At 46.8% G+C, this 12,650-nt stretch overlaps 1 protein-coding gene across 1 annotated transcript in view; it reads right to left on the reverse strand.

The window, feature by feature from the left end:
- Positions 1-8,716: 8,716 nt before the first annotated feature.
- The window catches only part of CACNA2D4 (calcium voltage-gated channel auxiliary subunit alpha2delta 4), a 158,341-nt gene continuing 154,407 nt past the window's right edge, over positions 8,717-12,650 (reverse strand). The window contains exons 36-38 of the mRNA XM_054016077.1: positions 12,200-12,312; positions 10,259-10,341; positions 8,717-9,142 (exon numbers count right to left, since the gene is read on the reverse strand). Coding sequence (XP_053872052.1) covers positions 9,047-9,142; positions 10,259-10,341; positions 12,200-12,312 — 292 coding nt within the window. The 3' untranslated portion in view covers positions 8,717-9,046. The remainder of the gene's footprint in view (positions 9,143-10,258; positions 10,342-12,199; positions 12,313-12,650) is intronic.

Raw genomic sequence — 12,650 nt, forward strand, 5'->3', positions numbered from 1 at the left:
GGACACTGTCGCTTTTTACAGATCCAGACTAACACGGCTACCCCTCTGATACTGCACCTAGTGTGTGCTCACCTGGAGTAAGTCCTTCATACTTTATTTGTTGCATTCACCCACTGCTCTACTGATGGACCTTGAGTTTGACACCATAGGGATCAAGCTTGTCACTCATTTCTGTATGCCTAATACATGAACAAAACTTAAATTTGGTGTATGTTGTATGATGGAAACATTGCCTTACTTCTAAACCTTCTTAGACACTATTTGCATTGTAGGACCTGACTTGTGTCAAATTGTTTTATAAGAAGTTTTTTGTCTAGTCCTCAACAGCTGGGCAAATCCTGTTTAAAACTGTTTTATAAACTGGATCAGTCTAGCAAACAGGATCAGCAAACCATAAGCTTGTTTGTGATTCCAGGACAACGGATGTCTCCAGAGATTAAAGATGGTTTGGCAGCTACTTACAAAGTTAATGGCTCCATTATCAAAAAGTGGGGTAGACACTTGCTCCAACAGTGTTCTGTACACTTCCTTTATTGTGTATCCTGTCTGCGCTAGCAGGAGAACAGTTTTAAACGCTGGCTGAGTAATTGTGGGCTAAGGTGACCTCTTGGCATCATTGCCATCAATGAATCACTTTCCTATTGTCAAGCATTCCTTTCTAGGATAGACAATATCTGCACTAAATTTCTAGAGAAGCCTGTTTTGAAGTACTGCCCCAAGAGTCACCTGGATCTGACTGCTTTGGATTAGAAAATAAAACTTTGGTCAGTGCTTTTTACTCTCAGAAGAACTTGGTGCATGGAGTTTGAAGGTGGGTCAGAATGTGGTTTGGACTGTCACTAGTGTTAACTCTTACTGCTCACACCACACAGTTAACCTGTGGAACTTGTTGCTAGGGAATGCTGTGAATGCCACAAGTACAACTAGGTTCAAAAAAAGATGGTCAGGGATGCAAACCCAAGCTCCGGGTGTCTCTAAACTGCCAGAAATTGGGTCTGGACAACAGGATGGATCACTCAGTAATTGCCCTGATCTGTTCATTCTCTCTGAAGAATCTAGCAGCAGCCACTGTTGGAAGACAAGATACTTAGCTAGATGGACAATCGGTCTGACCTACTGTGGCCATTCTTATGTTACGTTCCAAAGGGCAAGGGGATGAATATATTTCAGTCTCCCTGGGCAAGATTGCCTTTCCTTACCTTGTCCTTCTTCTCAGGCATCTGCTGGACTGGGAATGAAATGAGCCTTTGTGCTGACATGGAGCCCAGCCGACCCTCTAGTAGTGTTATAGCTCCTTATTGTGCATAGGGTAGCAGAAAAGAACATTGCAGTAGCACTGAGTGAAAACTAATACTGAACAAATGTGTGTTTAATAAGAAAATAAGCTTTGTAGCATTTAAATGGGACTACTTTGCTATGTATAGTGCCTAGCACAATGGTATACTGACTAGTGGGACCTCTCGGGCTACCATAATGCAAATAAATGATGAAAGGAAATAGGGTCTAAGACTTCCTCTGGAAAAAATGTGGAATTCATCTTCTAAATCAGTGAGGCGGTTACCTGCTGGAGGGTTGGCAACAGGGCACGGAACTGGTGGGAAGCAAGGATATTGGAAGCTCTTGTGAAGGACAGTGAACGTTAGCAGCTGTTTTGATATTCCTGGAGCCATATTCTGGGTGGAGAGATGTTCTGACTAACGGTACGAATTGATCATTCCGTGGTGCTGCCAAAATAGCTTCACGCAACAAAATACAAAAGTTAAATACCAACATTTCTGTCTTGTACCTCTTTCTATTAAATAAGTTTCACATGAGACCACCAACTTTCTCAAGTGCAGAAAATATCAACAGACACTGCTATTAGCAAAGCACCTTACCTGGGTATGATCAGAGGAGCTTTTATAGCCCCCATCATATGCTAGATGGACATATGGCTGAATCAGAAACTGAGCCAACTGCCTCCCCCTTAATATTCTGGGGTGGGGGGTGGGGGGGGGGGGAGAACAGACAAAAACATTCCCTTATGAGTGGTCCCCTTCTTGGAATCATGAAGTTTCCCACCAGCTCCACACTGATCCATTATTTCCCAGAGCGTCCATGGTACACTAGGCTTTTGCCAAACAGAAGAAGGCTTGGTTCCTGCTCCACAAAGCTTATGTGCTTTAAGTCAGACAGCTGCAACTCAGCTGAAAGGCTTCTGTTTTTGTCTTCACGATAATATCCCAAACACGTTAGTGCAACCACCTAATGCTGCGAGGTAAGTCCAAGGCTAACTTTCCTAATTCTCAGTTTCTTCCCCCATAACCATTTCCTAGTTAGAGCTAAGGAGCCATCCCTGCTATGTTGTACTTGAGGGTTTAGTAATTCAGGTGAAAGTTCTGCCACAGGCAGAGCTATGTGAGCTAAGATTCTGCATCATGTTTAAATAGTACAGTATAAAGCAGGGCTTTTAGGCCTGGTCTACACTGGGGGGAGGAGGGGGACTGATTAAGTTATGCAACTTCAGCTACGTGAATAACGTAGCTGAAGTCAATGTACTTAAGAGTTACTTACTGTGGTAGGTTGACTGACACTCCCCCGTTGACTCCGCTTACGCGTCTTGCTCTGGTGGAGTATTGAAGTCGACGGGAGAGCGCTCAGCGGTCGATTTATTGCGTCTTCATTAGACGCGATAAATGGACCACTGCTGGATCGATCGCTCCAGAGGTAAGTGTAGACAAGCCCTTATATTGGCTGCAGCCACTGTACTAGGTAGTAGGATAACTTTATGCTGTAGCATGTTATTTCTCAAATTTGCAAACCCCCATCAAATGGACTTCTGAATTTTAACCAAATTGTTTCCTCCCACCATACCCCTTTCAACTCAGGACTCGAGATTGTGGCAGGGGGAGATGGAATTAAATGCCTTCAGAACCATATCGTTGCTACTAATCAAGGCAACAATGCTGCTACTGCTATGGGAAGGAAGTTAGGTCTTCATAGCTCTGATCTCCCCAGACAGGTTCTATCAGTAGATGCTGCTTGAATCCAGCAGCATCTCTTATGAAGGCCACAACCACTGCTTTCTGCTTCAGTAGACTTCTCATAAGAACTGCCACTGTCAGAATCCTCTGCTTGCATTGTATGCAGCTGTGGGAATGAATAAATATCATGACTGATAAGCTTCTGCATGATGCATCCTTCAGCGTCAGGGCCGGCTCCAGGCACCAACCCACCAAGCATGTGCTTGGGGCGGCACCTGGAGCGGGTCCCCCCGGCGCTCCAGCCAGTCGGGGAGAGCGGGAGGCTTTTTTGCCTGGGGCGGCAAAAAAGCCAGAGCTGGCCCTGTTCAGCGTTGCACCTTTCCTCAGCTCACTGGAAGGAGGAGGGTGGCAGATGTTTTCTGCTCCCACCCTGGAACATGTCATTGGCTATTTACACAATTGTCACTGTGCTCCTTTGAGAAACTCTAGGGACATATGGACCCTTCCTGGGAGAATCTCCACTGTAGTTTGTTTTGGGGATTATGAACAACTAGGTTGTGCCAGTATCACATGCGGATGAGCATATTAACTAGTCAGCCCAGAGCAGTGTTTCTCATTGTGAGAGGGCAAACAGACATGGACATCATGCATTGCTGTGTGAATGATTTCTTCCTGGGTGCACTCAAACGAGTGAACATCTCAGCTCTGAGACCAAGCAGGAAATGTGCTCTGTCTGAAGCAGAGAAAACAGTTATCCATAGGTTCAGGGTGTGTCTATTTGTGCTGAGTTGCAGTGGTTTTAACAAAAGGTATAATTATAAACCAATTTTAGTTAAACTGGTGGGAAAGGCTGTTTGGGCACTCTTGGTTTAATCCAGTTTACATTAGTTTGACTTAAATTGATTAGGAATATAGGTTGAAGCTAAACTGCAATAAACCACTCTTAAACTGAACTAAATGCCATGTGAGTTTGCACTTGTTTAAACTGGGGTGCTTGTGTGTAGACAAGACCTTAGTGCTGAATACTAAAACTTCAGTTAAGTGTGTCACCTCCAAATGCCCAGTTCCTCCAACCTCAAGCCCCTCCCTCATAGCAAGAATTTCATTAATCTAGACAACAGTCACTCCCATGCGGATGATACCAAACTGGGAGGGATTGCAACTGCTTTGGAGGACAGGGTCATAATTCAAAATCATCTGGACAAATTTGGAGAAATGGTCTGAGTTAAACAGGGTGAAGTTTAACAAAGACAAATGCAAAGTGCTCCACTTAAGAAGAAAAAATCAGTTTCACACATACAGAATGGGAAGAGACTGTCTAGGAAGGAGTACGGCAGAAAGGGATCTAGGGGTTATAGTGGACCACAAGCTAAATATGAGTCAACAGTGTGATGCTGTTGCAAAAAAAGCAAACATGATGCTGGGATGTATTAACAGGTGTGTTGTGAGCAAGACACGAGAAGTCATTCTTCCGCTCTACACTGCTCTGGTTAGGCCTTAGCTGGAGTATTGTGCCCAGTTCTGGGCACCACATTTCAAGAAAGATGTGGAGAAATTGGAAAGGGTCCAGAGAAGAGCAACAAGAATGATTAAAGGTCTTGAGAACATGACCTATGAAGGAAGGCTGAAAGAATTGGGTTTGTTTAGTTTGGAAAAGAGAAGACTGAGAGAGGACATGATAGCAGTTTTCAGGTATCAAAAAGGGTGTCATAAGGAGGAGGGAGAAAACAACTTGTTCACCTTAGCCTCTAAGGATAGAACAAGAAGCAATGGGCTTAAACTGCAGCAAGGGAGGTCTAGGTTGGACATTAGGAAAAAGTTCCTAACTGTCAGGGTGGTTAAACACTGGAATAAATTGCCTAGGGAGGTTGTGGAACCTCAATCTCTGGAGATATTTAAGAGTAGGTTAGATAAATGTCTATCAGGGATGGTCTAGACAGTATTTGGTCCTGCCATTCGGGCAGAGGACTGGACTCGTTGACCTCTCGAGGTCCCTTCCAGTCCTAGAATCTATGAATCTATGCTACCTACTTTATATATCAAACCACTGTGTCTCTGGTAAGTGGCTGTCACACACACCCCTGCACCCACTCCCTCATTTCTTAGAGACTGGACCTGCAGTGCTAAATCAAACCATCTGGCTGATGTGGATTCAAAATCCAAATGAGTTAGCTGAGTGCTACTGGGAGTTAAAACTCCAGATCTGTGTCCTAGGTTCCAGGAGTAGAATCTGCTCTGAAATATGCACAGCATCTTTTAGAGTTTAGTAAAGTAAATAAAAAGGCCAGTCCTTCATCCTGCAAACTCAGTTCATTATTCCAGAAGAAATTGCATTTGTCATGTATTCCCCATCTAGAACCAACCCTCTCAGCTGTGCCCTTTATTCCTCTGATTCGCCTGAGAGAAGCAGGCTCTTTTGTGTTCCTATCTACAATACAATTTCAACGAAGTAGAGCTGAGTGGGAATTTTTGGCCAAGACAGCTTTTCATTAGAAAATGCAGACTTGTCAAACCCGAAACCTTTCCTTCAAACGTGGTGAAACTTTCATAGGGAAGCTTTCTTGGGTCATGAGGGAATGAGAGAGGGTATTATAAATTGCCCCTCACACCTCAAATTTTGCCCCCTCCATAAAAAATCTGAGCTCCACAGCTGCATGTGCACAGGTGTGCAAACATACATTTTTTTTGCCTCTGCCCTAAACAAGGAGGAAAAAATTACAGCTGTGCTTCATCATGCCATGCTACAGTGGCAGCATAATGCCACTCAGCTGGAGCTGAACAATGGCTTCTTTCACAGCTGCCAGTTTACTTCTGCAGTCGCGATCTGTTTATTTTTGCTGTCCTATTTTTCCCTGGGCTGCCAAGTGTGCAGGACTGAGGAAGATGGCAGTAGGAGCAGCTGCTTTTTCTGGGCATTTTTCCTTAACTCCAGGGCTGCATGAGAGCTGATATTCCTGCCAAACAAGTAGGCAACCAGAGCTTGGGAGCACAGTAAATCCCCCTATGTCACAAACAGGGAAAGCTGTAGGTGTATGTTTGGAGCACCGTTGTCAGTCAAATAGCAAACCTTTCACCCTTCTAAGAATTAAAAATACCAGAGCATCAGACAGTGCTCTGTTAGGCCACTAGTCAAGGGAACGCACAGGTCTGCTTTCAAGGGGAACCAGCCTTTAATTGTAAACTGGCCTGTACAGTGATGACTGCTTCAGGGAGCACACAAGGCTGACTTCTGCACTCATTTGGTCCCAGGTCACATCAGCAGCATCACTGGGAAGAAAGGGCCATGCTTCCCTTTATCTACTTACTTGGATCCATATTTCTCCTCCATTTTCTTTTTGTAAGTGCTTCCAGAGAAATTTGACAGCCGCCTTCATGGTACTCTGTTGGCTAAACTCTTAGCTTTGCCGTACACCTCTCCGGTCTGTGCATCTGTCTCTTTCTCCCTGATTGACAGCAGGGCTCTGGGAAGCGTAGACCCTGCTGGGACTGGCTTTGCATAAGATCCTGTTTGTTCAGGCTTTTTGAGAGTGCAGTTGTGTAGTGTTCTGTGAGGCTGCACATGGTGCCTCATGCAGGTTAGCTTGCTTCCCTTGGCTTGCTCCCCCACAGTAAGCCTGGCTGTCACAGCATTAACAGTGGGTCTATAAATCATGTTCCTTTCCCTGTGGGCAGCAGGGAGTCCTAGACAAAGGAGCATCCAGCACAGGCCAAATGGTGCTGCAGGTTAGTAATTGAAACCCCAGGGGCCTCCTCCATCACTCAGAGCAGCAGAGCTTATGGGGGAGAGAAGGGGGGGGGGAATGCTTGTGAAATATTTATAACTGTACCATGGCAAAATTCAGTGTCATTAGATTAAAACTCTAAAGGAGCTTTTTGCAGGGGAAGTAGATGGACCTGGCCAGAGAGGGGGCAGGTGAGCAAGCTCACCTCCCCTGCCATGCCAGGGCAGGCTGGAGGTCTTTGCTGCAGGGGAAGCAGCTGGTTCTGCCCACAGAGCCTGGAGATAGTGGCAGGAGAGGCCAGGAGGCCTTTGTCCCCATATTTCCCATGCTCCCCCCTCCCAAACCAAACCTCATGATGGTTCCTTTAGACACTAGCAGCTCCTGCCTGGCTAGCTACTTTTTTCTTTCTGTCATTCCTTCATGCTCAGCCCAAGCTCTACAATAGGGAAGTCTGGCCCTTTTTAAAAGGGGGAGGGACTGGCTCAGGGACAGATGGTGCAAGAGACAGAAAATAATGGGGAGCCGTGGGAAGTGGGAGCAAATGGTAGAACTAACAATGCTCATTGCTGGACTATGCTTTAATCATTTTGCCTCATTATTGTTTTATTATTCATGTTTTATTTGTATTATGGCAGCACTCAGGGGCCCCAACAGAGCCTGGCCCCTTGGCCCAATTGAGAGTACTGCATGCTGGGAGATGTAGTCTCCATGTCTGTATTACTAATTAAGGCAGCTGCCATCTGCTCCATTTTAGGCAAATCAGGCCCAACCCTTGAGCTCCTGGCAAGCTGCCAATGCACCGTAGGGGTTGCATGACTCAGTTGCCCTCAGGCCATAGACTCTGCTATGGCTGTAATCATCGCCAGTGGATTGGGGTTGCTTGGAGTTACAAGGCTGAGATCAGTCCCAAGTATAACAATACACCTTAAATATCTGTTTAAAATATGCCATATATTTGTTTTTAAAGAGACAAGGGCAAGCACTTTATTTAAAAGAAAAAAAAAATCTTGTTCCCTCTTCCCTGGTCATTGTTTGTAATGCCTGAAAACATGTGCCTGGCAGCTGGAAACAACCCGAATCATTAGCGGGGGGGGGGGGGGGGGGGGGACTGCCACTGTCTCCAGCCCAGCCTGAGGCTTCAGCAATTGATTAGCACAGCATAGCTCTGAAGTTAGTGCTTGGTTCTTAGCTGCTTCTGCAGAGAAAGCAGATGGCAGCACAAACTCCACTTCTTATTTTTTTCCTTCTCTTTGTAAGTAGGCCCTGCGTTGGGAGGGGCTGTTTCATTTTGTTTGTTTTTAATAGACCGGTGACTTTCCCTTTTGTATGCAGGCTTGTTAGAATTTCCAGGATGCTCAATCACTTTTTAAGAGAAGTCAGTTCTGGGGACCGAAGCTCTATGGCAGTTTCTGCTGAAATAAGAATAACTAGCCAAGCTGTGCTATTTCCTCTGCTCGGATCTCCTTTTAAGTTAGTGCAATCCCGGTTACAAATTGTATAACACTGATGTGGGGAATCTGGTCTCTAGGAACTGCCCTGTGTTGGGGAACCACCTCCTTGTGCAGAGCCTTACTGAGGTATTTTTCCTTTACTGCTGCCCTGCAGTTTATGCCTAACTCTGTTCTTCACTGGCTTCTCCCTTTGCCCCATAACCACCAGGAATCCAAGGTGCTAAAAATCCTTGATCCCAGTGAGCAACATGTTCAGTAAATAAAATTTCATATCTAAACCCCAGCTGTTCCTGAAGGGCAATGTGTGCCCAGTTCAAACCGTCCTATGCAGTAAATCAGCCTCGTGGGGCGCAGCAAGGCAGATTACATTATGGAGAGCTCTGCTATGTAGTGGGTAGTGCTAGTGAAATCCCTACTGCATCTGCATGGACTCCATCACTAGCAGAGGCAAGTGTAAGTGAGGTGCCAGGCTGGATGGGGACAGAACCAGTCACAGGAAGATGGTATCAGATATTCCTGGTGCCTTCACATCCCTCATGAGCTCCGCTGATCTGTCAGGTAATGTCCCCAGAGCTGGGAATATCCGATCCAGTATTTATTGCAGAGACAGTTAATCCCATTTGATCCACACCCATGGTGGCCGGGACTCAAGCTGCAAGTTCTTCCGGAAGAAATAGCTTCCATTGTAAACACAAAACTGAACTATAAGCCTTTTGTCCGAGAGACAGGCCAATATGTGAGGGGTCTCTAAGGCCTTGTCCCCACAAGTCCACAGGGAGTCAAAATGCCTACATCGTGGGCTCCTCCCCTCCTACAGCTCCAACTCTCTGGCTCTAAGAATGTCCCCGGGAAGTAGACTCCCTTGTATTATCCACCATTTCTGCAAACTGTAAGGATGTGGTAGACTCTGTCACCGCAGGAGGAGAGCAAAGGTCACCAGCACTAGAAGGAGTAATGTCAGCGAGGCTGAGATCTCAGCAGCTCCACCGCAGTCCTGAGCATTCTCCTGAGAACAAATGAGAAGGAGGCACAAGATCAGCAAATCTATTTCTAGGGTCACAAGAGGGCAAGTAAAATGATTCATCCCCCTGATAGGATGTTCAGGGGCTCATGGAACATAAGGGGTGGAGGCTGCAGTCAGCGGAATGAGAGGCAGTGAATACTGTGAGACAATATGACACTGAGCAGAGAGGAAGGGACAGGTCAAGAGTAAGGGCCTCATGCCTTCACGCTGGGGGACCCTCCAAGAGCATGTCACCCATTCATGTAGACAGCTGGAAAACCAACCGTCCTAAAACCTCTGTCTTAGAGCTCTCAAAGACCCATGCACTAGTACCAGAAATTGCTCCCCCAGCCTCTGAGTGCTGTAGGATCCACACCCCATGGCATTGGTGCTGGGATTCAGGGCCCCAAAGACTGCATGGATTTACCTCCTGTGCAGCCCCTCTGCAGCCCTTTGCATGCAACACGCTCCATGCACCAGTTTATAGGCTTTGAGGGATTCATTCACAGCCGTTTACTAGTGCAAGAATCTGCACTTCCTGCCTTTAGGTGCAGTAGGCTGAAGCAGCAAAATCTATTGGGTCCATGGCTGGCTACATATGTACAGGATTTGCCATTTGCTAAAACACACACACGTGTAGGGTAGGGGACTAGGATCTTGTGGTCTAAAAACAAAGGCTTTACCTAGTAGGGTTGCCAGGTGTCCATTTTTTGATTGGAACACCCGGTCGAAAGGGGACGCTGGCGGCTCCAGTAAGTACCGCTGACTGGGCTGCTAAAAGTCCGGTTGGCGCAGGGCTGGCAGGCTCCCTACTTGGCTTCATGCAGCTCCCCAGAAGCAGCCGGCATGTCCCTTTGGCTCCTAGGCATGGGGCAGCCAGGGAGGCTCCACGTGCTTCCCCCGCCCTGAGTGCCGCCTCCGCAGCTCCCATTGGCTGGGAACCGCAGCGGGGGCGGTTTTGTGTTTTTTGAAAAGGTGATCACCCTAATTAAGTGGAAAACCACTATAGAATAATCACAAGCTCTTGGGCATTTCTGAGCCTATGCAGTAGATCTAGTGGTGTGAATGAGACCGAACACACACAGCCCCAGCTGCAAAGCCCCATGGTCCCTACTGTACCTCCGGATGGAATGCGTGGCAGGTATCTGGCCGCCGTCTCAGTTTCTGGGAGCGCATCCTGTCGCACTTCACCGAAGCATTATGTGTATTGCCATTAAGATCAACAGTAGCATTTAGAAAGGGACAAAAGCAGCACAGACAAAAGACTGTGAGGTCCCTCACGCAGCCTAGCGAGGCTATGACTGAATCTTAGAGCTGTGTCCAAGGGCCCTAGGAATTCAGATGGAAGTAGGATAAGAGGGGACAGAGGCAAACTCACAACGTGGAAGGACTAGTCTCCAAGGCTGTAAAAAGAAATAAGCTGCGGTATGGAAGCAAAAGATTATAAAAAGAAATCCCAGGTTGGCCCTGTGCCAGGGAGGGAGCACACAGAACAGAGGCTGGGGAGAAGGTGGAAATGCTTAGCTGCTTTCTTTCATGGTGATGGGATAATAGAGACAGAAAGCTTAATGTGACCATAGTTAATGAGGAAAGGGCATGATCCTGCAGGACTGAATTAAAGAAACAACTGCTGTAGGTGACTTACCAATAACTGGGCCGCTGTTCTCAGACGTCTGTTCTACCATCACCATCATGTCTGTCTCTTTCCTCCCCCTATTATCCCAACCCCATGGTTCTTCCCCACCTCTACCATGGCTATGCTTTAACATCACAAATCATGCCAACTAGTCATTACTTTTCCTATTAACTGTATTTGACCCTGCTACTGTGTGATACCAGGCACGGAGTTAACTGGTCTGTATGGAAGTGTCTGACATGTAGCTTCTATGCCCTCCTCCAGCACTCTCAGGGGCTGGCAATTGGGAAGTCATGTTTCCATTCACTTAGGTTCCCAGTGATTCTTGTTCAGAATTTTTGTATATTCTGTAGCAGAGGGCGGCAGGATAATTTTGTGGTTAAGGCATTGCCTTCGGCGCAAGGTGATAAAGTTTCGACTCCTGCCTCAACCACAGGCTTCCTGTGTGAGCGTGGGCAAGTGTTTTTGTCCCTCAGCTTCCCCAGCTGTAAAGTGCGGATAACAATACTTCCCTGCCTCTCAGAGGTGCTGGGTTTCTTAGTGTTTGTGAGCCATTTTGAGATTATCTGCTAGTGCTCTATGAAAACAAAGCATTACAGCTGTTCTCCCTGTGTTGTTTCAGAAGTTCCCAGATTAGGTTTTCTAGTGTATTTAAATAAGCTGCTGACCCTCGAAGGGCAGGTGCAACAGTGAGTGCATTCCCTAGAATTCCAGCGCAGTCTGCAAAATGCCCTCCCTCTGTAGCTTATACAAATAGGTAATGGCCAACTGAGGCCAGTTCACAAGGGGAGAGTTGGGTCCAGCTTCCACTTGCAGGGTACGTAACTGGTTATTTGTAAGGGGCAGTAACAGAACAGGAAGGACTATTGTATTTTTAACAAGTTACAGCTCAGTCATGAGTCCTCATGTATACCTGTGCTGGGGAGTGAGGGGGTGGGAGGATCCATGTACACGCCTGCTTGGGCTACTCCACAGTGCTGGAGTCCCCACTGGGCTGCTGCTCCCTTCCGTCGCAGGTATATGGGGCAGGGAGTGAGCATAGATATCAACGCAGGAGCCCCTGCATTGCAGTGAATGGCTGGCACAGCGCTCTGCTCATCCCAATGGAGGCCACTTTTCAACACCAGGCTCTAAATGGGGTTAGAGTTCTTGGGTGGCTAAAAGGGAAGATTTTCATTTCCAACCACACCTCTAACCTGCCTGCTCTATCTCTCTGCTCCCTCCACCATGCCTGCCTATTGTATCCACACTTGCATCCTGCTGCATCACAAGTGGAGCTATACCTCCCTGCTCTTTCCTCCTCAATCCTCCCCCAGCCTAATTGCTACAGGAACAGATCCTCCGCCCCCAGACTAATTGTTGCAGTGGGAGAACAGCAGAAAGGGCTGCAGAGTCTAACACATGCTGTGATAGAAGAAGGATATATTTGACTTCTTTTGCTTCCAGGAGTACAGGTGGGAAGATGCTGCAGTCACAGGTAGCATCTGTAACCAGGAGCAGGAGGTTACTGTTGACAATCTGCTGCGCTACAAACATCCTGTAGGAGGGAGAGAGAGAAAGAAAGCATATCCCCCCACCCACCCCAAAGCACGTGGTTAGAATAGCAGATCGGGAAATTGCAGCACCTGATGATAATGGCCATGGGCAAGGAATATAAGGAGAAGAGAGAATGGGAAAGAGATGGCAGGAGGGAAAGGGTAGGGAAGGGAGAAGAACAGAGAGAATGCAGGGGAAGGAGAGGTGATGTTCAGTTGATGACATTATTAAGGTACCTTTTTATCTTCAGATAATGCCAAACTCATTTGACTTTTAAAAATCCAAACTAGGCAAATACACACACGTTTGTGTGTGTTGTCCTATAAAGGTAAGAATTTG

The sequence above is a fragment of the Malaclemys terrapin genome, chromosome 1 (assembly GCF_027887155.1).
Source record: "Malaclemys terrapin pileata isolate rMalTer1 chromosome 1, rMalTer1.hap1, whole genome shotgun sequence".
Classification (NCBI taxonomy): Eukaryota; Metazoa; Chordata; order Testudines; family Emydidae; genus Malaclemys; species Malaclemys terrapin.